The following is a 24,530-nucleotide window of genomic DNA, read 5'->3' as shown; positions in this document are numbered from 1 at the left end:
TTTGCAGTTGCCTGTGGACATATGACTAAGGTCTGACCAATGGAATGTGGTATGTGCCCTTATAGGGAATGAGAATGCCCTAATTCCCACCCTGCCCCTTATCCTATTGCATGTTATATGGATTTATGAAGACGTAGTGATGAGGAGAAACAATAGAAAGAGCCTGGGTCCCTGTGAACTTCCATGGTGGAGAGACTGGACTTTTGCCTGTGAGAGAAATAAACTTCAACTTTGATGAACTAAATTTTATTTTAGTCTTTGACACAGTAGTTAAATCTATCTCTTAGTTTTTACAACTCCTGCTAAGTTTATTAATCATTGAGTCTTTTGTTTTTTCTAAGTATAGAATCACATTGCACATAATGATGTTGTATTTCCCATGTTGAGAGGCATGTCACAGACTGGTTAAGGACTGGTTAAGTTTCTGGAGTCAAACTTCCCAAGAACAAATTATGGCTAAACGACTGGGGAAGGAAGCTTCTTGTCTGCAGCCACTAAGACCTCTTTGTCTTGGTAAATACCCCAGCTTCTCCCTCAAACCCCCCTCTGCCATATGTGATGCCATTGCAGCGCTAGGGCACATGGTTCCAAATGGAGTTGACAGAGAAATCCCACCCCCTTGGCTATGGAGCTTGGCTCAGATTTGGGCATGTGATTCAGGTGAGTGGTTGTTGACTGACTAACTGAAAGCCCTTTCACCTGTCTTCATTCCTGACCACTTGTTGGTGCTAACAATATTCCATTTCAACTTTGACTAACCAGCTTACAGGGACGTCATCTTATAAACCTGACCTCAGATGGTGGGACCCCAGCCACCCCCTCCATGGTTCCTGTAAAGGTGCCCGTGTCAGGGTTGGTGCTACAGGGAGATGTACCTTGGGCTATTTTCTGAGGCTGAAAATACTTGACACTCCTGTGACTTGGGAGGATTTCATTCATTTATTGACATTCCTGCATGGAGCACCTGCCATGTGTGTGTAAGGGGCAGGGAGCTGTCTGCAATAGAAGTAGGGGATGTGGAGCTCGCAGGGGCTGAAGTCCCACAGTCCCTTCACTGGCGGCTGTCCTTGCTGATACACGGAATTATCCTGCTACTCCACGGCTAACAGGGATGCTGCTTCCCAGGCTGATTCTGAGGCCTTCCCCGCATGTCTGAAGAGAAAGCATCGGCAAGGCTTTCCTGAATTCTGCTGCAGTTCCTTGCCCTCTTCTGTTCTCCCCTTCCCATCCCCCATCTCAGTCCCCGTGATGAAATAACCCCATGCCGGTATCGATCAAATTAACAACAGCCTGACTCACTGGGTCACACGAGGCCGGTCCTCTCTGAAGGACAGTCAAGCCTGGAGTCAATTATGAGGTGAACAGCCAGGCCTCAGTCAGGAAACAGGAAACTGGCCGGCCTGCCTTGGTTAGGCAGAGAGTGAATCCTCTCTGGGTCTCAGCCTCTGGAATCCTCTTTCTAGGGTTCCAGTGCCTCTCTGTGAATTTCTGGGAGTGGGTGCCCAGAGAGAACCCACTAGGAGGAGGCAGGCCAGGGGTAGGACAGGAGGGAGGCGACAAGAGGTGACCTCCTCCCACGGTGCTTGCTGGGCTTGCTTCCCTTCCAGCACACTTGAATTTGGAGTCAAATCTCATGTGGATCTATGCCACACCTCAGCCAGCGGTCAGAGAGGTGCTGCTGAGGAGAAGCCTCCGGAAGGCCTCAGGGCTGGGAACCAGGGCCGTGGACCCAGCTGCCCATCCGGCAGAGCCAGCGGGCCCGTCAGCCCTGGCTCTGAGGCTGTGCCTCCCTGCTAAGAATAACCATCCGGCTCAGGCACCAGGGCCGCTTTCTTGCTTTCTCGCTGGCTGCCGGCTTCCAATCAGGACCACACATCCCTGGTACTACCCACAACTGGTCCTCCCGCTTATCTTCCTGGGGATCACAGATAACTTATCACAGGGCTGCAGCAAAAGGAAAAAGAAACCACATCTAATTCCTGTGCAAGCTTATCCAAGCTCCCTTCAGCCCGTGGCAGCAAGATTGTTTTGGGCACATGCCTCTGCCTGATAACAAATGAAATGACCTTTCGATTGATTCTTCTTCCCCTCCTCCATAGGATATGACTCCTCCTGGGCCTCGGTGAGGGGGCAGGAATGCAGGGCCTACAGACAGGAACAACCAAACAAAAACAAACCAAAAAGCAAAAACAATCCCCCCCCTAAAAAAAAAAAAAACCCACCTGTCTACACACACAGGTGTGCAGTGTGACACCCCAGGTAGGGGTGGGACCTACTGAGCCCCTCTGTGGAGAGTGGGACACTCCCACTCTGGGCTGTTTTTATTACTTGCGTGCTCTGACTCTATATCTACAAAATTTGCCCCAGCATTTTGCTCCTAGTGGATTTTATGCTGGATGGAAACCACTAGCTCAAGGCTTATGAGAAGCCCCCAGATTTTGTCTCTTTCCCCTTCTCCTGCGCTGTGGGGGGCCTGTACTTTCACACAGTCATGCTAATTACGATGGGTAACTGTCGCCCGTTGCACCCTGTGGTCTGCGAGGGCCGGGGCAGGATACCCCCTGCTTTCTGCTTCCTCCTGCGTCACAGGGGCTGGAAGGATGAAACTGCATTTCCCACCTCCCTTGCAGCTAAGATTCTGTGAAGGAGGTGCACTCGGGTGAAGTCTGGAAGGCAGAAGGGAAGCAGCGGCCATCTTTCTGGAACTGAGCCACAGGACGGGCAGGTGCTTGCTGCCGAGGGGGTGCTAGCTGGACACTGTCTAGTCCTCACTTCCGCGGTGTGAGCAGCTGAGGAAGTTTCTACCGAGACTGAGGTCCTAGAGCCAGTATTCAAACCCAGCTGTGTCTGACCCCAAGGCCTGTTGCCTTCCTACTTCATTCACGTAGTGGACACTGAAACCCCACAGGTATGTAAGCCTCCTCTCCATACTCGTGCTTCCTGAGTCCCCAGCCCTGCACCAGACACTGTGAGCAACTATAATTACGGGGCCAAGCTAGAATTTGAACCCAGTCATTAGGCAACCCAGAGAAGGGGAGGTCTTTTTCCACCTGCAATTTCCATGAGGAGGGATTTGACTTAAGTGTCCTCTTAGCCTCTCCCCATACCTTCGTCACTCCCTCCAAGGTGTGTGATTGTGTGAAGAGTGAGCTTGGGAAGAATGACCTGGCCTTGCTCAGCTCTGCCCGTCCTCCTCTTGGCAGCACTGCGGATCCTGCCCTGGTCCTCTGAGCTCTTGCTCTTGCTCAGGCAGGCCCTCACCTGAGCAGGGGTAGAAACTTTTCCAGGCTATCACAGGAATCCAGCCTTTATCAGCAATGAAGGTGATTTCTTGGCCTCTGCCGCTTCCTTGTTTTATGTCTTGTTTGTTGAAATTCCACGTGGGGAAGATGGAGGCTATTTATTGAGGATGCTCAGAGTCTCCCCACTGGGCCTTTAAGACTTAAGACCTTCTCATGGCACCACATCGTAGTTGAAACTTCCCTTCCCCATGGCCTAATGAAGAGATGCTCATGGTGACCCAGAGAAGAGCTTTAAACCACACTGCTTTGCTTTGACCTTGAACTCCTGGGACCCTGTATAGAATGGAGACATCACTGTCAACTCCTCAGACACAGCAGAAACATGTCTGCCCATCAGCTCGTTGGGTGGCTTCTCCCCACTATCTTCTCAGCTATGCCAATGCCCTCATCTGATGTATCATAAACAACACATGCCCAGGTTTTTTGTTTCCTGGAGTCTTTTACTCCTTGCTTGATGGAAATAGAATATAAAATGTTTTGACAAGGGAGAAGGGGGTGTCGATGCTACTGGCCAAGGCCATTTTGGGGAGCACTCATCACATTTATCAACAAAGATGTTAGCAGCAGATGGAGAGGCAATTCTTTGGAATGAGTGCAGTTAATGAGGAATGAGTTGCCACCATTGCTAAAAGTCCAGATCAGGTTTCTGATCCCCCAACATGCCCTCACCAAGACTGGGGAGGAAAGTGCCAGATCGCATTCCACAGCCAGCTGTGCAAAGTCAAGAAGTTTGGGTTCTTCATGTCTTCACACCTGCTGGTGCTTTCTCACTTGCTGTTGACTCCCTTTAGAATGCCATACTCCCCAAAATGCTCGGATACTCCCACCCCTGCTTCAGGGTGGGGGGGGATGTCCCTCTCCCAAGAAGCCTCCCCTCATCCCTACGACGGACCTCTGTGCCCCCTGCTCTTCCGCAGCCCCACCCTTGCCCCATCACAGAGCTGACCCTGCGGCACTGGAATCACCTGTGTGCTTTCCTTTCCTGTCCTTAGACTTGGCTGCACCTTGGAATCACCTGGGAATCGTTTTTGTTTTGATTGTCAAATGATCCTTTATTGGAATACTTTTCTGTGTAGTTCTTAACTAGCTGGGCATCCACTGCACTACTGTTGATATCATCTATGATGTCATGAGGGTGGTGGCCAGCTACACTGCACAGACTGGGCAGTCCCCAGGGTCTTTTTAATGGTTCCAGAGAGTTCTCTGGCTAGAGATAGGTGCCATGTCTGACGGGCAATGTTGATGATCTCAACAAAAGTGATATTTCCACTGCAATTAATGCTTCTCTGCTCCTTTCTGTCTTTGGGGGGGTTCCTAGGGCTTTGATGATCAGGGAAGAGGCAGAACAGTTTGGCCTAAACTGAAGTGGGCCTGTCTGTTCTGAATTATGAGTTTCACCATAATCCTCAGACCTTCCAGTTGCCAGTTGCCTTGGTGACATCATCACCAGCTTTTTTGCAGACATACCCAGGAGGCTGATCTTGGGGGCCTATCTTGGCGGCAGACGTGGCACTGACTTCCCCTCTGGTGCACCTCAAGTACATGCCTTTGATGTCAGTAGGGCAGAACTTGGGTCACATGACAGGCAGCTGGTTTTATGTAAACCAAGGAAAGTTGCACCTTGGCCTCCTTCCAGCCCATAGGCGAGAAGCCATGTAGGAACTTTTAAAAATCTCCACACTCAGAACTCTCTCCCTGAAGATGTATCAAATGAGGATCTCTGTGGATGGAGCCTGGGATTGGTGCTTTCTAAAGTTTTCTGTGCAGTCCTGATGCACAGTCCACAGTGGATGTGAGGCCCTGGGCGAGAGGGGCACTGCTTTTTTCAATCACCTGGCCCAATGCCTAGTGCACTGAGCTCTGCAATCAGAAAGGAGGGGCAAGGGGCTGCATCCACCCCCCTTACTATGTGTGAACTGTGAACGAGAGCCATCAGTGACGCACAAGGACAAAAGACAGGGGCTCCCCTTCTGTCTCTGACCCTCCTGCCTTGCCCATCCTTGGGAAGGTTGAGCTCCCCAGGGGGCAAAGAACAACCCTCCACCTGTGCGTGCAGTGCCTTCCATTTCTGCCAGCCTCTTCCATCAGTGTCTGTGGGAGGCACCTGTACTGATGGCCCTGCTTCCTCACCCCTCCCTCCATCACACCTGTTGTCATCTAACTTGGCAGTGCCCTCCCCTCTGGCCCTAGGTTGAGTCACGTGACTTACCGGGTGATAACAAACACGGCATGGGCAGAGGCTTCAGTGGTTGGCTCTGCCCACTCTTGCCTCCTGCCATTGCCACGAGACGGTCATACTGGAGCTAGCCTTGAAGAGCCACAGGGAGCTGTCCAGTCATCCCAGCCAAGGCCACACCATAGCAGAAGGCAGCTAGTCCACCTAAGGCAGGAGTGAACCCAGCCAACACCTCCGGAGCTGCCCAGCTGACCCCACTGACCTCGTGCTTAGGAGCAAGCCCTCCAAGTTGGCCAAGCCCAGCTCCATCAGCTGGGCCCCAAGCTCACCAGCTCTTTCTTATGTATTCCACTGAGGGTGCTTGGCTATTCCTTAGCAGCTTTATAGTGGCCCTGGAAAATGAACACAATCCCTTTCCCTGCCCTTTCGATCTTTATTTAGTTCTTTCCCTTCAGCCTGAAACCACATTCAGCTCTTCTCTCCACCCTACCCTAAGCTACTAGGTCTTCCTTCAACTCCGATTTTCCCTCAATATATGGTCTCTGCTTGCTGGCAAGAGACCCCAAATATCAGAACAGAAATAAAATGTCCATTCCAGGAGCTAAAACCCACCCTGGAAGATCAGAAAGCAGAACAGCAAGTAGAAACTGGGGGACTAGAGAAGCTTGCAAAGATTCTTAGATTTTGTATAATTAGCATATCTTAAAAGTAATTAATAAAATATTAATACATTTATTTATGTTTATATTTCATTGTAAACACAACTAACTTGTTCTCTGAGAAAACATTTAATGAGACCAGTGGAACTGTTAAAATAGCAACATAGAGTGATCTGTTTGTAAACTTTTTTGTAACGAAGTTCACTAAAGGATTAAGTGCATGCCTCAAAAGAGCAGCTCTGTGACCCACTGAGAAACACATGCTGTAGTGCACATGGTAGATAGCACATGTTTAATATTGAAAGTTTAGAAGGTATAAGAGTAATAAATGAAAATCCACTAAATAAATTATCAGAAATATATATAATTAAATCTTTGCCCTTAGGTCCATAAGAGGTGCCAGTGTCCTGTAGTGCCACTAGCTACCTGTCTCCCACCTGAGTACAAAACACCAGGAATGAGTTTTCACTCGTCCATTGGATACAAGGGCTCACAATAGGTGGAGGAGTCATAGGAAATCCCCAGGTTCAGAGACACACACATGGGCTGTGTTAATATAGAGCGAACCACACCAGGGAACCGAGAGTGCCTACAACTGCAAGCCAGAGAATCCCATCCATCAGCCATGTGGGATCTAAGCTCCCTCTTGATTTAGAGGTGGGGTGGATGTTACCATCCCAAGGTCGATAGGCTGGAGGAATAAAATATGGATTAGAGTGGACTTACTGGTATTCTACTATGGAACTGTTGTGACTAGTAATGGAAGAAATTGTACACTGAGGAGAAAGTGTCCACGGTAGTTGCTGAAGGCAGGGAGAAGGAAGAAGAGATGTGATGTGGGGGCATTTTCGGGACTTGGAGTTGTCCTAAATGATATTGCAGGGTCAGATGCTGGACGTTATATATCCTGCCATAACCACTGAATGGACTGGGGGAGAGTGTAAACCACAATATAAACCATTATCCATGTGGTGCAGCAGTGCTCCAAAACGTATTCACCAAAAGCAATGAATGTGCCACGATGATGAAAGAGGTTGTTGATGTGGGAGGAGTGGGGTGAGGGGGGTAGGGGGTACCTCTTATGTTTTTTAATGTAACATTTTGAGTGATCCAAAAGTATAATTAAAAAATATATATACAGTGAAGGTTTGCAAAGGAAACTTCTCAGGGCTTTTGGCAGAAACCTTCATCAGAAGTGTTGCACATCGGCTCTGCCTTCCTCAGGCCCACCCAGCACCAAGCCTGCAGGTTTTCATCCTGGTGCACTCCTGTCCTGAGCTGATGCTGCCCAGGAGGGTGATGCTTTACAAGACCTGGTCTTGTCACTGGCCCCGAGTTAGCTCTGTGGTCTAGTAAGTTTCCCAGGAATTCCTCCCGAATTCAGTGCCCACACAAGGCCTGAATCTGGTACCTCCTTCTCAGGGGAGTGAGTGACCTAAGCCAGGTTCATGGGCACTCCTGGGGAGTCTGCAAACACCTCCACCATTTACATAGCCTGGAGAACTGGACTGCCAGAACTGCTGAGACAAATAACGCACAAAGGGTTGGCTGAAACCCAAGCATTTATTGTCTCACAGTTTCAAAGGCTAGAAGTTCAAAATTGAGATGTTTAGGCAAGACCATGCTTTCTCCTGGAATCGAGTGTTCTTTCCAGTGATGGCAGTGCCATGTCACATGGTGATCTTTCCTCTTCAGTTTTTCTGACTCTGGCTCCTAACGTCTTCTGACTGAGTCTGAATTTCCTCTCTTTATTATAAATAAATAATATATAATAAATAATATTTATTTTATAAATAAATATATATTTATTTATAAAGCCTCCAGTCATCCTGATTGGCACCCCCAATTCAATTTGGCCACACCTTTAATAATATCCTCAGTGGTCCTATTTATAAAGGGGCGCACACCCACAGGAACCTGGGTGAGGATCTGATTGTGTCTTTTGTGGGGTACATGACTCAACACCCAACAGACCCCCACCTCTCCACCTTGCTCTCCACTTCAGGCTCCAACCCACCTTCCACACAGCAGCCCAGGGCATCTTCCTAAATCCAGAATCTGGTCACCTCGTGCTTTGCTGTTACTCTTCAGTGGCTCCCTGTGGCCCTCCGAATAAACTCTAAACCACCTAACATGGCTACAAGGTCCAGCGAGATCCAACCGCCGTCCTTTAGGTAGAGGTTGGCCATGAGGCTCAGCTGCACTGGCCGCCATGCTCCTCCAATAAACACTCCGCCTTTCTCATCTCCGCAACTCCGCCCATCCTGCCTCTTCCACCAGTGCCCTCATGCCCCCTCCATCTGACTGTCTTTGATATCTCTTCTTGGAACTCACTCCTAGATGACTTTCCCGACAGACACACACACCTAGTTCTCTCCTCAGTGTCCCTGTCTGCTCCCCAACTACTGGGAGACCCAAAAGGGCAGGGACTACGTTCATCTCTTCATCGTTGTCTTCCCAGAAAATGATACACAGCAGGTACTCAGGAAAGACTCACTGAGATAAACAGATGAAGCTAGACCAGAGGGAGAGTCAGACTCCAGAAGAGCCCATCAGCTTCCCCGACACCAAGGCAGGGAAGGGAGTACCATAACTGCAGATGCTTTGGTCCTTCTCTTCTAGGGGAGGAGAGTTGTGTTCTTTCTTGGAAGAATTCTCTTTTCCTAAATTTCCTTTTTCCACTGCCTGAAAAGCCACTCATTGGATGCTTATAGGGGAGGGAGCGTGAGATCATGAGCCACTCTCTTTTCGGTGTGAAAGAGTTTCTTTCCACCTTCTGTCTCAATATCTAGCTGAGATGCTGTGGTGAAATGGGAGCTTTGAGAGGGAGGATTGCTGGATCCAGAGGCTCATGGGGAGTGGGGCAGAGCAAAGCAAGAAGGCAGGCTTAGGACCCCATGTGAGGCAGGAAAGGGGGGGTCATAAAGGCAGGAGAGAGCCCTGGAAGGAGCATGGGGAAGGGCTGAGGCAGAGAGGTTGAGAATGAGCACAGAGAGGGACATGGGAGGGGAAGGTGGAAATCCAAGAGAGAGAAGCTGCTGGGAAGCCACCGGCCACCCATGTCTGTGCCTGCACACAGCTTCAGGAGCACTGGACCAGGACGTGAGAGGAGCAGCGCGGCAAGTGTGAGCCGCTGAGTCAGAGGACCGGGTTGCCCCACAGTCTCTCTGCTTCTCCTTTTCTCCCTGGTGAGATGATGCCCAGGAAGTGCCTGCTGCCTTACATTTGCTTCTGGACCACTGCACAGGGCCTGAAAGGTCTTTGCCCAATGGTCTCTCTCAATGTGCAGTCCCTGGGATCTGAGGCTGCCTAAGCGCTGATCCCTGCAGATCCTGGGCTCCCTGAGAGTCCTGACCCCTGTCCTGCATACCTGGTGTTGTCATTTCCTGGCTGCTAAAACCAATACCATGCCATGGGTGACCTTAAACAATGGGAAGTCACTAGCTCATGGTCTCTGGGCTGGGAGCAATCTGCAATCTAAGTGTCAGCAGGGCACGCTTCCTGAAGGCTCTGGCTCTCTGGGGCTGGCTGTCGTGGCCCCCTGGTCCTTGGCTTTTCTGTCACATGGCAGTGCATGTGGCAGCATCTCTTTTCTCCTCCAGCTTCTGTTAACTTCCAGCTGCTCCCTGGGACTTTTCTGTCTGACTTTCACTCTGTTTATAAAGAGCTCTGGGAATCCGGATTGAAGCCCAAGCTGATTTAGTTGGGCTGCACCTTCACTAAAGTGATGTTGTCAAGAATTCTTATTTACAGTGGGTCCACCCCTCTCAGATGGCATGACGAGACCAAGAGTCAGCCCCACTCAGCCCCCATCTGTGCTCGCGTCCACTCAGCCTGCTTCTGTGACGTGGCCTCGCCCTGCTCTGGATGGAGAAAGGGAGCAGGAAGGAGCTGAATGAAAACCCCTACTGACAACCTCTTCTGTCCTGGTGCTGTGATGGGCAGCTGACCTTCTCCACCTCTGCAAGGTGGACTGATGACTCGTGTGTCACTGCAGAGCAGGCTAAGATGCAGGTAGGTGAGGTGACTCACAAGGACACATGGCTACTTGAGGTGGATTCTGATGTTTAGATATGCACTGGTGACCTCAGTTTTGCTTCATTCTCTGCTGTGACTTGGATCCTCAGCTCCGTCTGGTTCTGCTAAGAGCTTGAAGCCATTTTTGGCCTTCCATTCAGGAACACAGGGATGTCATCTCCCATTGCCCAAAGCTTTCAGTCTGGTTTCAACATCTAGTATGGAGACTCAAACCCAGATGGTCTCACCCTGCACTCCCGTCCCACTTCCAAGGCATAGGGGTGTACACGGCATGCTGGGATACCTCAGCCAGACCGGCTGCACATCCAGAGCTCTCTAGGAGCTTTGAGAAGGAGCCAGGTCCTCAGCCTGCTGAACGTGGGAGACGGAGGTCAGGAGGAGCTACAGAGAAGAGGTGACAGGCTCAGCACCTCAGGAAGATCCCCAGCTGCTCACTGCAGCCCACCCCTCGGAAGCCCTTGAGGGTCAAGCGTCTGCGCTGAAGGTTGTGGCAAAGCTGTATTTGTCAGCAACTGCAATCGATTGTCAAGTCGGATGAACGTCGCTGTGGCTATACCGAAGAACCATGGTTCTCAAACCCACAGCTCCCAGAGAGCTGACACAGAACCCAGGGGCCCAGGCTTGTGGAAGGAGATGAGCTTGGCCAGTGGGTTTTCATCAAGTCTGCCAGGGGGCTCTGACAAGACCCAAGGTTTAGAAACACTGAGACAGAGTCTGGCTCCTCCAAGTAAGGTCCAGGGATGAGCAGCACTGGCCTCCCCTGGGAGCCTGCCAGAATGCAGACTCTCAGGCCCAGCCCAAACCCACTGAAGCGAGTCAGCAAGATCCCCAGGGGTTCTGTGTGCCTAGGAGAGCTTACAAATGCTGACACAGATGAAATGAGAAGGCTTGGAGGAGAATCAACCGAGTTTCTGCTTGCCAGACACACATGATCTCATTTGATCCTCATGGCAACCCTGGGAAGGGGGTACCATTTGTCCCATTTTACAGATAAAGACACTGAAGTTCAGAGTGGCGATTGATTTTTCCAAAGCCACCAGTACATAGGTGGGGAACCTTGGGGTTTCAAACCCCAGATTCCACACCCCTTCCCACCACTTTCCTGTCATCCTCATACCAGGATGTGTCTTCAGATACGATGCCTTCCAGGAGGTCGTCTGACATGTAATTTTCTTATATCCTGGAATTGACTTATCACAGCAGAATGTGGACCAGAAATTTTACACACTTGTTCTTCCACCAGGTTTCCTGGTCAACCCTAAAACCCAACTTATTAGAATGCCCCAATTTCCCAATGCATCAAACTTCCTGCCAAAATAGTCTCTATTAAACAGGCTTACCGTGTTCATCCAGTAATATGTTGTCAGGTTTGATGTCTCTGTAAAAGAACACAAAGAAGCTGGAGATGTGATTCCTGTTTACTGATTGAAAAGCACACTGACAAACACTATGTTTTAGGACAAATGCCTGATGACACCCCATGAAATTGTCTCTCCCCTACCATGAAGTTTTCAGACAGAGAGCAGAAGAGTAATTATGACAGTGGAGCTTCTGTGTTCTTGCTTCTTTCTATTTCCTGGAATTGTAAGTGGCTTGCTTTGGATATATCCTTTTCTAAATATTCTTAACAATTTCTGGCTCTCTTCTCCATCTATAATAGTCCCAATAGTGACCGCTAGTTGTGCCAGCAGGAATGGGTACCTCCCTATCCTGGCATTATTTTACCATCCCACCCATGCCACCCAGTAGGTGTTATGTCTCCACTCTATAGACACAGGAACTGAGGCTCAGGAGACACAACTCTGGTGAACACAGCCCACAGCCCAAATCCAGCCATTGGCCTATTTTTGTATGGGCTGTGAGATAAGAATGGATTTTATATTTTTAAAAGATTGTCAAAAGCAAAGCAAACAAAAACAGAAAGCAAAGAAGGACGGAACCAAGACCACACATGGTCTGCCAAGCTTAAAATAGTTATTACCAGACATTTTTGAAGAAAACTTGCCAAACGCTGATGGGGGTGTGTAGTACAGTGAACCACATGCAGCCACATCTGGGCTTGGGGGTGACCAGGGGGTCCTGCTAGCTATCACCATCACAGCAAAGTGCTGCTTTCCGAAGGCCAGGGCTCTGCTTTCTTCACCTTGGCATCCCCAATCCTAGCTCAGCATCTGGCACTAGGAAACCCATGGGAAACTAGTGAACAGAGGAGTGAAAGAAGGAATGCAAACAGTACTGTTTCGAGAAACACCACTGAGGTCTTCAACCTCAGTTCTCTTAATTCCTAACATCACACATTTCTGAAGCTCTGTATTAAAACCATACATTTTAGAAATCCACGTCCCACTCACTCAATTTATAACAAGTGTCAAATCTACTGAACTAATGATAGCTTTCTTTGAAATAAAAAGCGATTGCTCCTGAGTTAATCACATATTTTTTACCTGCAAACATATTGTGGTTCTTTGTAATAATGAGATGCAATGTCTCTGGGTTTGGGGATGAGAGAGAGACTTAATATATATATTTAAATTTTAATTTCATTGTGACTTTTCAAGCCCATAAATATTTATAAACATTAAGTAAATGGATTTCCCATTCTCAAGTCTGCAAAATATCGATGGCGAATAATTTATTTGTGGAATCTCTTAGGGAGTCCCACTGGGATGATGAACTTGAGATCTTACAAAATTAAAACAGAAAGCAGAAGACCCAGAGTCAAGTGTTTGTTGATCAAGTCTGCAAATACTTGATCTCTGTTCATGACATCTCACAGCAGAGTTTGTCAAGAAAAGGGAAAATAAAATACTTGTCAAAAATGAAAACACAGCAGAAAATATTAAAGCATCACTCAAGAAACTGCCAGGCCTGGGATGAGCTGGTTTGGGGCATGGGGAGCAGGGAGAAGGTGGCCGTGGCCTGGGGAGTTATGGTCCAAGGACACCACCTTGGTTGATGCTAAATGTACCTCTCTTTATTTTATTTTTTGTCTGCCCACTTTCTGTGGTAGGATGGATTATGAACCCCAATGAGAGGCATGTTTTCAATCTTAATCTGTGTTCCTGTGGCTGTGAACCCACTGTAAATAGAACCTTTGGAAGAGGAATTATTAGTTAAGGTTTGACTCAAGTGCATCAGGGTGGCCTTTTTCCATATTGCTGGAGTGTTTATGAGCAGAAGAAATTCAGGCACAGTCAAAGAGGACCACACAGAAGAAACCAGAAGTCAGCAGAGCCTGGAAGAGCAGGTGCAAGGGAAGGGAGGGAGGGAGGGAAGGGGGGGGGAGGAGGGGGGAGAGAGAGAGAGAGAGAGAGAGAGAGAGAGGGAGAGAGAGAGGGAGGGAGAGAGAGATGGCCAAGTGATGAGGGGCAGCGATGATGCAAGGCACAGAAGCCCAAGGATTGTGGCAGGTCAGCCGAGAATGGTAAAATCTTCAGGGAGAAGTATGGCCTTGGTGGTGCCTTGATTTTGGACTTCTGCGTCTGAAACTGTGAGATAGTAATTGCTTGTCATTTAAGCCAACACAGTGTGTGGTAGTATTTTTCATAGCAGCCTGGCAAACTAAGACACTCCCCTTCTCTCCTTCCTTCTGTTGCCTCTGTCTTTCTTCCCTTTTGACTGCCCTCTCTCCCTTCCTTCTTTCCTCCTTCCCTCCTGGGTTGGCTTCCAGCTGTTTGTACCCCAGAAACCCATGTCCTCAAACTTAAGTCATTCCTGTGGATGAGAACCCATTGTAAGTAGGACCTTTTGATGAGGCTACTTCAGTTAAGGGGTGGCCCTCTTCAGTTTGAATGGGTCTTAAACCTATTACTGGAGTCCTGTACAAGCAAAATGAAAATTCAGGGACAGAGAGAGAAATCCACGGGAAGCAAGAAGTTGAAAGTCAACGGAAACCAGAAGAGAAGGGAGGGGCCAGGAGGGCACAACAGGTGCACTGCCATGTGACAGAGGAGCCCAGAACCAAGGATCACTGGCAGCCAGCTCCAGAATGCCAGTCTTTGGGAAGAAAGCATTGCTTTGGTGATACCTTGATGTGGACTTCTTCTCATTGTTTAATCCAACCCATTTTATGGTATCTGTTTGAGCAATCCAGGCAACTAAAACACCTCCCTTCTCCATCTGTCCCCTTCCTTTTTCTTGCATAAACATTTGTTAACCATTTCTCCCTTTTCTTTGCAGGCCTGGGAGAACTGGGGTTATAGAGGATCAGGACATAGTCCCTCCCTGCCAAAGCTCAAATCAGTATAAGACAGGAATAAGTGGACTGGGCAGTGTAGTGCAGTGGTGCAGATACCATGGTGCAGGGAAGAGCAGGTGTGGTGGGAGGCCAGGGAAAAAACACAAAGAGCAATTAGAGAACAGCTCAAGAGAGCTCACAAGCAAGGAGGGACAATGCAAGAGAGTCAGGACAAAAGTGAGTGTCTTAGTTTGCCAGGCTGCTATGACAAATACTGCTCACTGATTGGCTGAACCAACAGGAATTTCTTGACTCATGGATTTGGAGGCTAGAAACCAACCATCAAATTATTGGAGAGCCTGCTTTCTCCTGGAGTCTACTGTTCTAGCAACCCTCTGTCGTATGGCACGCTCACTCTCCTATTCCTCTGGTTTCTGCTTACTTCGGGATTATTTCTGGTGATTTTTCTTTTCTGATAAGGACTTCAGCCATATTGGATTAAGACCCAGTCTCATTCAGTCTGGCCCACAGGGATACAGATTAAGTCTTGAACATGTCTTCTGTGAAGGGACATGATCCAGTCCCCAATATGGCGGGTGGCAGACCTCAGCAGAGTTGACCTGGAGTCACAGAAGGAGACCGGATGGAGGAGTCAGGCAAAACTCGAGTGGCAGCCCAGGGTGCCCCATCTACCAGCTGTCACTTGGGCCCACTGGAGTCCCTGATCCACCTATGGAAGGCCCCGCACAGCTCCTAGCACCCAAGAAGTGCTCTAACAAATGCTGGTGATGTCACTGGCACCGCTATTTTCAAAGGTGAGGGGGAAGATTTTTAAGCTTTTAGCAAGCACACTAGGTCTTTTTCCTAAGAGGACCACTCGGCAGACCCTGCGAAGCTGGGAGGAGACCGAGAGTCTGAGTCACTCGGGATTTGATAAGAATAGCAATTTTATTGGCAAAGCATCTGATGGGAGCCTTGAGGTTAGCCACTTTCAGCGCCATTTCCTCCTTTTCTCTTTTTCACATTGATTGCATCTGAGTTCTGAAGCGTCATCCTGTTGGAAATGAGTTCATACATCCCGAAAGGGCAGGAGAGCATCGCGAAGATGGAAATGGGGGTGACGACGTTTTCTGAGGATGGGCCCATAATTTCGGAGCAGGGGAAAATGACACTTTGATGGAAAGCATGCCTGAGAGGCTAGAAAACCTGCTGCTGCTCTCGGATTATTCCCAGCCCCCAAATAAAGCAAAGCATCAAATGTCAGCTGGGCTATTAAAAAAAAAATAAGCACAGTAATCATTCTGATCCACGTGCGGACTGCAAAGGAAGGTGTGCGGACATTCCCGCGTGCGCCCTGTGCGGCGGGGTTCTCGATTTTCTGTGCGGGTAATCTCACGTTGCAGTAAAGACAAATAGCCTTGGGGGCAAAAAGTCACATTGGTGAGATGAAAGCGGGTGGCTATTTTATCACTAATGAAAGAAACGTGGTCCGTCAGGGAGGCAGTAGGGGGAGGTGGAGAGAGATACGGAGCGGCCTGAGTTCCAATGCTGGGTCTGCCTCTTGCTGGCAGTGTGGTCACAGCCCTCCTTGTGCCTCAGTTTCCTCAGCTGTAGGCTGGGTACAAACACCTACACCCAGTGCTTATGGGGAGGCTCTGACATGGTGGTTCTTTTGCGAGCAGCCGGCACTGAACCAGGCACAGAGGCGGGTCTTTTATGACAAGCACCAGGGGGAGGCAGACATTTCAGGCTGAGGTTGAGCTAGCAGAACGGCTGCTGGGGAAGCAGGACTGAAGGCCTTTGCTGGGGCTGGGAGGGTGGATCAGAAGGATTCACCTTGGCTGCTCAGCTCAGCTCACCCAGCTTAAAAGGAGCCTTGCGCCCCACCACCAGGAAGCCAGCGTGGGATGGGGCGCTAAAGAGCTTCGGTCTGGAATTCTGGAACCCCTCTCCATACTGGGGCAGATCAATCTTCTGGAAACTGGGTAATACTTTCGTAACCACGTGTTACTGATGCTCAGCAAATATTCTTTCTTTCTTCTCTCCTGCCTCCCTTGGAGGGCAGGGACCAAGTCCACTCATCTTTTATAAACCACAGCTCCCAACACGATGCATCAGTGTTGATGATCTTGACAGCAAACATTTATCGAGCGCTTATTCCGCACAGACACAGCACACTGTTTCATTCCCGATGTTCACTAGGTGGATTTAACAGCATGCACCCTGGCTTCTATGTGCTGGAGCCTATGGGAGCATTTCATGTCTGTCACCTCACGTACTGCTGGCTCAGCCCCAAGAGGCAGGTGCCACTACTCCTTTCATTGACAAAGAAAGCATGATTTACAGAGGGCTGAGGATGAGCCAGGGAGGCAACTTGTCCCATGTTAGCAGGGACAAAACCCCATTCTCAAAGTGCCTGGTTTCTGGACCAATGTTTTCTAGCTCCAGGAAAAAGTGAATTCGAGTTCCCAGAATTCTAAAGTAGCATTAAAAATCTGAGAAGCGAGCTAACATTGAAAATCTGATTTGATTTTTAAAACTGCATTATTTACATTTCAGAATATGTTTCATTTTTTACAACACTCTTATACAAGGTTGCATTTCTTTCTTTTTTAAATTTATTACTAGAGATGGGGTTTACAGAAAAATCAGGCCTAAAGTACATTGCATTTCTTTTTGAATAAGACCCAAATTTATGCTTGACGAAACACAAATGTGGCCTTGTCCCTCCTCTATATAAATCCCTTTCATGGACCTTCTGCCTAGAGCAGGGGTTCTTAACCTTTTTTGTTCCTCGGACCCCTTTGACAGTCAGGTGAAAACCACAGACCCCTTCTCAGAATGTAGCGGCAGATAGTTTTACGACACTCAACATCGACATGCCTTTAAATTACATTTTAGGATTGTTCAAAATTTTGTTTTACAACTTTCCCATACTTTCAAGACCTGATAACCTAACACAGTTCAACACCTGTTCAAACAGTCATTTTCGGCAAACACTTACAAATCAAGTATTCCCACGGTGTCATAAAACTATCTCCACCATCCTTAGCAACCTCTTCACAGGCAGTTATCCACTGCACTCACAACACGCTACACCAAAATAAAAATCATACTAAGGTCCACCCTATACTGTGTATTATTTAACAAATATATCACACCTGCACCAACACATCCCCACAAGAATACGTTTATTTGAATTTTCAATTCAAGCTCACGGACCCCTGAAATCTTTCCACAGACCCCTTGGGGGTCAGGGTTCTGTGGACCCCAGGCCTAGACTGTGGGTGGCCAAATTCTGGGGTTCTATATTCCAGAATAATCTCAAAAAATAAAAATGTGAAGATGCCATGTGGCCACAAATGTTTAAATTTGTCACCTGAGGACCTTCGAGACAGCTATGAAGAGCTACCTGCTTAGGTGCATAAAAAGAGAAAAAGACTCGATTTCAGACTAAAGGACCACGCACACGGCCCAGGCCTCTCTTGAACACACGTGTTTAGGTGGCGCTGACCCAGAGACTCACGTCTGCCTTGCTCGGGGTTTCCCTCTGCCAGTTCCCCTGCGCCCCATGGCCCAGCCGGGCCAGACCCTCTTTGGCACCCCACATAGGCCAGGCTCTCCTTGGCCTTGTGTCTCAGCTAAACACTCCTCTTGGTCGTCCCCCCTCCCCATTCCCCCCAAATACCCCGGCTTGTGCTTTGGGCCCAGTGCAGGTGCAGTCTCCTCCTGGATCCTTTCTGGCTCTTCTGCTGGACGCCCTCACAGAGGAAGTGCCTGCTCTGGCCCCCATGGCCCTGCCAAGGTGGCCCAGCTCAGCTGGAGCAGGAGCACATGGGCACCCAGCAGCCGCTAGGCAAAGGGCTACTGAGTAAACGAAGGACGAAGGGCCTTAGGTACAGGAGACATGCTCCTGCTTTGAAGCTGGAGGCCCCTGGGATCCTCAGCTCTCTGGGACCTTGACCTCACCTGGGACAGGAAGTGCCAAGGTAGACGAGGAAGCGAAGGCTTCCCCTGAGCATTTACACCATGTGCCACTGAGTGCCGCAAGCCCTATGGAATCCTCAAAACAACCCGAGTCAGCTCCCTGAGGCTGCGGTAATAAAGGACCACCACTCTCATGCCTTAAAGCAATCCCCCTCTAGGCTCTTCCCCTTCTGGAGGTCAGAAGTCCAAAGTCAAGGTGGCAGCAGGGTGGTTCCTTCTGGAGGCTTCCAGGAGAATCTTCTCCTTGCCGTTTCCAGCTTCTGGAAGCTGCCTGTTGCTGCGATCAGCTCAGCTATAGGTAGGCTCAAAGGGCAGGGGACACAGAACTTTACAAAATAAAGGGACAGAGAGACACAAGAGAGGAGATAAAGATGAGACCAGGGGACTCACAGCTTCTGGAACTGAGAGCCTCAACCCTAGGTTCTACCTCGTATTTATTGGCAACTACCAAGCAGCTGTTTGCTATTAGAACTGCACCATCATCTATAATAGGGAACAGCTGCAACATCTAACAACTGCAACATCTACAATAGATCAGGTGTAATATTTACAATAAGGAACAGGTAAGCCAGTTTCCACAATAGCCTGCATTCCTTGGCTCGTGGCCATGCCTCTCCAACCTCTTGCTTTCGTCATCACGTCTCCTTCTACTGACTCAGACCCTCCTGCCTGCCTCTTACAAGGGCCTTTGTGATGACAGAGGATGCAGACAATCAATAATCTTGCCATCTCAGGGTCCTCCCCTCAATCACTTCCGCAGAGACCCTTGTGCCGTGTAGGGTGGCATATCCAGTTTTCAGGAACTAGGATGGGGCATCGTTCCTGAAACTGACATTTATTCATCATTGTTAAGGCAACCACAACTCTGGGAATGAGGGTTCATTCTATGTGCCAATTTGGCCAGCGATGGTGCCCCGTTAGTTCATCAAACACTCATTCAGGTGTCACTGAGAAGATATTTTGTAGATGTCATTCATTTCTACCACCACTTGTCTTTACGCAGAACCACTTGTCTTTACACAGAGGCATGCACCCTCAGTAATGGGGGTGGGTCACATCCAGTCAGTGTTAGGACTTAAGAGCAAAAACAGATTTTCCTGAGAAGAAACTTTGCCTCAAGCCTGCAGCATCGAATACTAAGTTTCCAGCCTGTTGGCCTGCTCTGCGGATTTTTGACTTGCCAGTCTTCACAGTTATGTGAATCATTCCTTAAGAGAAATCCTTTAAATAAATATAAACATATACATGTTGGCACACACATGCAAATATATACTATTTATATTTTGTATGATTTTATGTTCTTATAACTATTTTATTTAATCTTTTACTTGTATTATATAATGTTATTTATATTATTTTATGTATAAACATATTACCATAAGTAATATTAATATCCCTATTTTACTGGACCATAAACATGAGGCTGAGGGGAGTTACACAGTGTTTCCAAGGTTACGGTCCATGCGGTAGTACCAGAATATACCACTTAGAGACCCATGACTTGATTTAAAGTCATGGAAGCAATTTTTGGAGCATACACACAGCCTAGTCAGGTAGTTCTGCCTTGCAAGTAACTTAAACCCCCATGCTGAAACTCAAACCTTTTCCTTGTGCTTTATCCTCTGGGGAGAGAAAGCACATCTGGTCAAGCCATGCTCAGGGGTTGTTGGTTTTTCTTTACTCCTGCAAGGAACACACACCAGCATGGCTGGCATCGATTAATTCAGTTCAAAAGCTATTCCAGGCCACGGGCCCTGGATGTAACTCGGTTACTATGGCAATCAGTCGTCTAATGATTTCTGAGCCCATCTCAGGGAGACTCTGAAGTGTTCAGGATTCACAGACGTGCTCAAGGACGCCCTGGGCTCAATTAATTCCTTCACAGGTGGGTGAGCCCTAGCAGCACACGCCCCCTAGCAGAGGGAGGGCTGAAACCTTCCCAGGCAGTTCAGGCCCCACCTGTCTACAGGACCCACCCAGCTCAGTGTCATTGCCTTCCTGGTGTTCTCAGAACACAGATTTGCAACTGCCTGCCCATGGGTCTGTCTGTGCCACCAGACCAGGGACGCCCTGGAAGCAGGAGCCCTCATGGGCAGCACATGGAAAACACTCAACGAAAGTGCCACCTGCGGGCCTGCAGGGATTCCAAAGCAGCCTGCTACGGTGGGGAAACTTGGAAGTCCTTCACACGTGAACCATCAGTTCAAATCCTTCCTCCACCTCTGCATGTGTCTTTGTTCCCCTCATCTGTAAAATGGGCCCATCCCAGTTCCTAGCATGCAGTGGGAGCTCAATAAGTGGTGGTTTCTTCTCCCACTCCCTGCACCCACCCCCACTCAGCAGGGAGTTTGGAGGGAACAGGATGTGGCAGGAAGACAGAGGGAGCTGATGCAAGAAATACTATAAGTGCTGCCTCTCAAATATGCATAATTTTACGACTCCCAGAGCTCCTTCCTATATGCTAGTTCATTTAACCACCTGGGAGCCCTAGAGAACCAATGTTATTGTCTCCTGCTTATGGGCAAGGAAACATTCTTTTATGGATGAGGAAAACTGAGGCTCTGCTGGTCATAGGTAAAAGGTGACAGAGGCAGACTTTGACACCAACTCTCTGGTTCCCATCAGCTGCTCTTTTTCCTTTCTGCATTCTGGGTGGAGCAGAGAAGTTAGGGGGCAAAGCCTGCGTGTGCCTCAAATAAATACATCACGCTCCTGCAGTTCTGCTCACATGCCTTTCTCTGCACTTGGAATGTTCTTCCCTGGTCCCAATCTTGCCTGGCCAACATCTTTTAGCCTGGGTTCAGGCATCAGTGCCCCGAGAAGCCCTGGATGGACCAAGTCACTGCCCTGCACTTTCCCACTGCTCCTACCTACTCTGGCAGCGCTGATTATCTGCCAGATGTCTGTATGATTATCTGATTGATGCTTGCCTTTCCCATGAGGCTCTGCATTCCATCAAAACAGAGACTGTTGGGAAGTCAAGGACACAGTCCGCAGCCATCTCCCAGCCCTCACCTACCCCCCCTGCCTTCCCTCTGCTGCTTTTTTGCTTTCAGGTGCTTGGTACATCGCCACTTTTGTAAGAGACCACAGGCAGACAGGGAAACTGTTAAATCCTTAATTAGTCCCGCTGCTGGCCAGGGCACAACGATTGCTCACTGGCGGAACAGCCTCCCCTGGAGTGTATAAAAGCCCAGCTCTCAGTCGCTGCAGGTGTCCCTCATGAAGGTGCAAAGAGAGGCACGGACCTGCCATCCACCGACCCTTGCCCCAGTTGGCCAGTTGGGCTGGTGGGGAGGGGCCAAGGTGGGATCTTTCGCCTGCTCTTTTGAGCCCTAGGTGCTGTGTGACTAATAAAGTGGTCACTTGCTGAAAGCCTCTGTTCCCATGACGTACTGCAAAGCAATGCACTCCACAGGGACCACATTTAGATTTGCAGCCCAGGCATGCACACAGTAGGCATTCAATAACCATCTGGGGAGTTAATTAATACAAACACGCATTAGGATGTGGGGGCGAATGTGGGCAGATCTCCATGACAGCTGAGTCCCAGATACCACGGTCAACCGAGCGGGGCACTGGTTGGGGTTCAGGCCCCAGTCTAGGTCCAAGGATCCTCCAACACTCTGGGCTTCCTCAGAGATCATGACCCAGCCCTCATTTTATTCCACCCACTTTTGGCAACTTGAAAATTGCGATGATGATTTGGGCTTGCATTTGTCACTAGCCATCCTCCTTTGCTCTAAGTGGCCAGGTCCAGCAAGGGTGTGAACTTTAGCAAGCTCGGTGGTTCCTCCATAGCTCCCAATTCTGCATTTCTGGTAAGATACTCAGACAATGGGCCTTGTATTTTCAATGCTACTTTCTGAGAAAATCACTGAAAAGAGCTCAAATACATATCAAGGCCGAGCCTTATCATACCAAGCAATCCCTATTGGAATCTGAGAGTTCTGGGAAAAATGGAAGTTGTTGCATGCCATCCTGAATTGTTCAGATGAGATGAACATCTTGGTGGGATGAGTACTTTCTCTTAGGTCATCTGGCAAATTGGTGATGGATAGTGGAGCTTGAATTTAGTGTTTCCAACTGTTGGAAACTTCTTAGCAGGAATTTCATGTAGTCATTGGAGAAGGAATTTTAGAGCTGAAAAGGATCTATGAAATAATTTTGTTTCTTGCTCTCCTTATAGATGAGGACAATGAGGCCCACAGAGATTGATTACTTATTCCAAATTTTAAGCTGAGGCTAAGAACTCCATTGATCTCCTTTCATGGCCAGTGGTCTTTCTACCATTAATAATTTGATTTTCCTGCTGCTACTGCTATTCCCGCTGCCACTACCTACTGTTTAGTGAACATGCGTAGGCTCTGGGCTTGAACTAAATGTATGAGCCTGTAGCAGTTTGATATGGTTATGAATTCCAAAAATTGATATTGGATTATGTTTGTAATCTGGTCTGTACCTGGGCCTGATTAAGTTATGATTAGGGTTTTGATTGGGCCACATCATTAGAGTGTTGAGTCTCCACCCCTTGGTGGGTGGGGACTCACAGATAAAAGACATGGCAAAGGACAGAATTGAGGGTTTTTGATGTTGGAGTTTTGATGTTGGAGTTTTGATGTTGGAGACTGATTCCAAAGCCTTTAGCTGGAGCCCCAGGAAGTAAGCACACAGAGGAAAAAGAAGCAAGCCCCAGGAAGAAAGGAACACTGAGCCCAGGAAAAATCAAGCCCTGGGAAGAGAGGAACCCAGGAAACCTGAACCCTCACAGATCTTGGCAATCATCTTGCTCCAACATGTGAAAATAGACTTTGGTGAGGGAAGTAACTTATGCTTATTGGCCTGGTATCTGTAAGTTCCTACCCCAAATAAATACCCTTTATAAAAACCAAGCAATTTCTGGTGTTTTGCATCAGCACTTCTTTGGCTGACTATTACAGAGCCCAGTTGGGAATTTAACACACATTTATCTGCCAGTGCTATTTTAGGTTGAGGATACTGTGGTGAACAAAACCTGTTAGCCATCCTCACGAGGCTGGCACAGGAGGCAATAAAACAAAGTTTACCTTCTAGTTGAGAGAAAGGGAACAATAGCCAAAGACAAAAATCCATAATATGATACTTTGAAGGAAAATAAAGCAGGGTTAGAGGGAGTGATGGATGACTATCTGGTTGAGGTGAATGGGGAGGGAGGATGGCAAGGATGAAGGTCTTGGGCCCCGCACTGGGTGAGATCAAGGATAGCAAGGAGGCTGGACTAGGGAACATAGCAAGGAGGGAGAGAGCCCTAGGAATCATGGGTCTTCACTCTAAGTGCACTGGATGTCCCAGAGATTTTTGAGGAAGAGAAGGATATGGTCTGAATATACATCATAGCTTTTCTTCACAATGGCCCTGGAGAGAATGTCGTTATTTCCATTTTGCAGACCATCCTTCCTGCTGACCACCCACAACTACTTTCCCCACTCCCTCCTTCTTTCTATCCCATCCCCAACAATTTGTCAATCCCATTGGCACCTACAAGCCAATGGTCTTACCACCTATGTGCTGCCCACCAGCCTTGCCCCTCTCCAATTCCTTACCCAGCTCAAATCCCACGGTCTCTCAAGAATGGCCATCTTTTGTATCCACCCCCAACTCCCTTCCTGTTTCCAAACCCAAGCCCTGGTTACATGCTACTTTCTGTTGACCCTGATCTGCACTCACCCAGCTGAACATGGCTAGAGAAAAATACAACTGTGGCTACTCGTTTCACCCTAAATCCCTGACCACGCACAGTGTGTGGGCATTCTTACTGCCCAAAGGCCACTACGTTTCCTTGCCCATTCATTCTTGCTCTTTCACCCCAAAGCCTTGATGTCATCATTGGCCCCTCTCCCTCCTCACACCCCACATCCAACCTAACAGCAAACCCTGCTTCCTTTACCTTGGACATTTCATCTCTGCTGCCCCTGTGTCTTCTCTTCCCACATTCATCTGTCTCCATCACAGCAATCAGAACATGTGGCCCTCTCCGCTCAGGACACTCCTGTGACTCTTAACTCTTTTGCAGAGTAAGAACCAAATACTTAGAAAGACCACCTTGGCCCTGGCAACCTGGGTCTCCCACCTCCCCACGCTTCCCTGTACTCCCTCCACCTGCCCACGTGGGTCTGTGGTGCTCAGCATGGTCCCACCTCCTGGTCTTTGCC

The 24,530-nt window shown here is 48.6% G+C and overlaps 1 protein-coding gene across 1 annotated transcript in view; it reads right to left on the bottom strand.

The window, feature by feature from the left end:
- STK32B (serine/threonine kinase 32B) overlaps positions 1 to 24,530 on the bottom strand; it is a 441,860-nt gene that overhangs the window by 63,804 nt on the left and 353,526 nt on the right. The window contains exon 5 of the mRNA XM_058301185.2: positions 11,516 to 11,553. Within this exon, the coding sequence (XP_058157168.1) occupies positions 11,516 to 11,553 (38 nt within the window). The remainder of the gene's footprint in view (positions 1 to 11,515; positions 11,554 to 24,530) is intronic.

This window comes from Dasypus novemcinctus, chromosome 1 (assembly GCF_030445035.2).
Source record: "Dasypus novemcinctus isolate mDasNov1 chromosome 1, mDasNov1.1.hap2, whole genome shotgun sequence".
NCBI classification, from domain to species: domain Eukaryota; kingdom Metazoa; phylum Chordata; class Mammalia; order Cingulata; family Dasypodidae; genus Dasypus; species Dasypus novemcinctus.
This window is presented reverse-complemented; position numbering and strand designations above follow the sequence as displayed.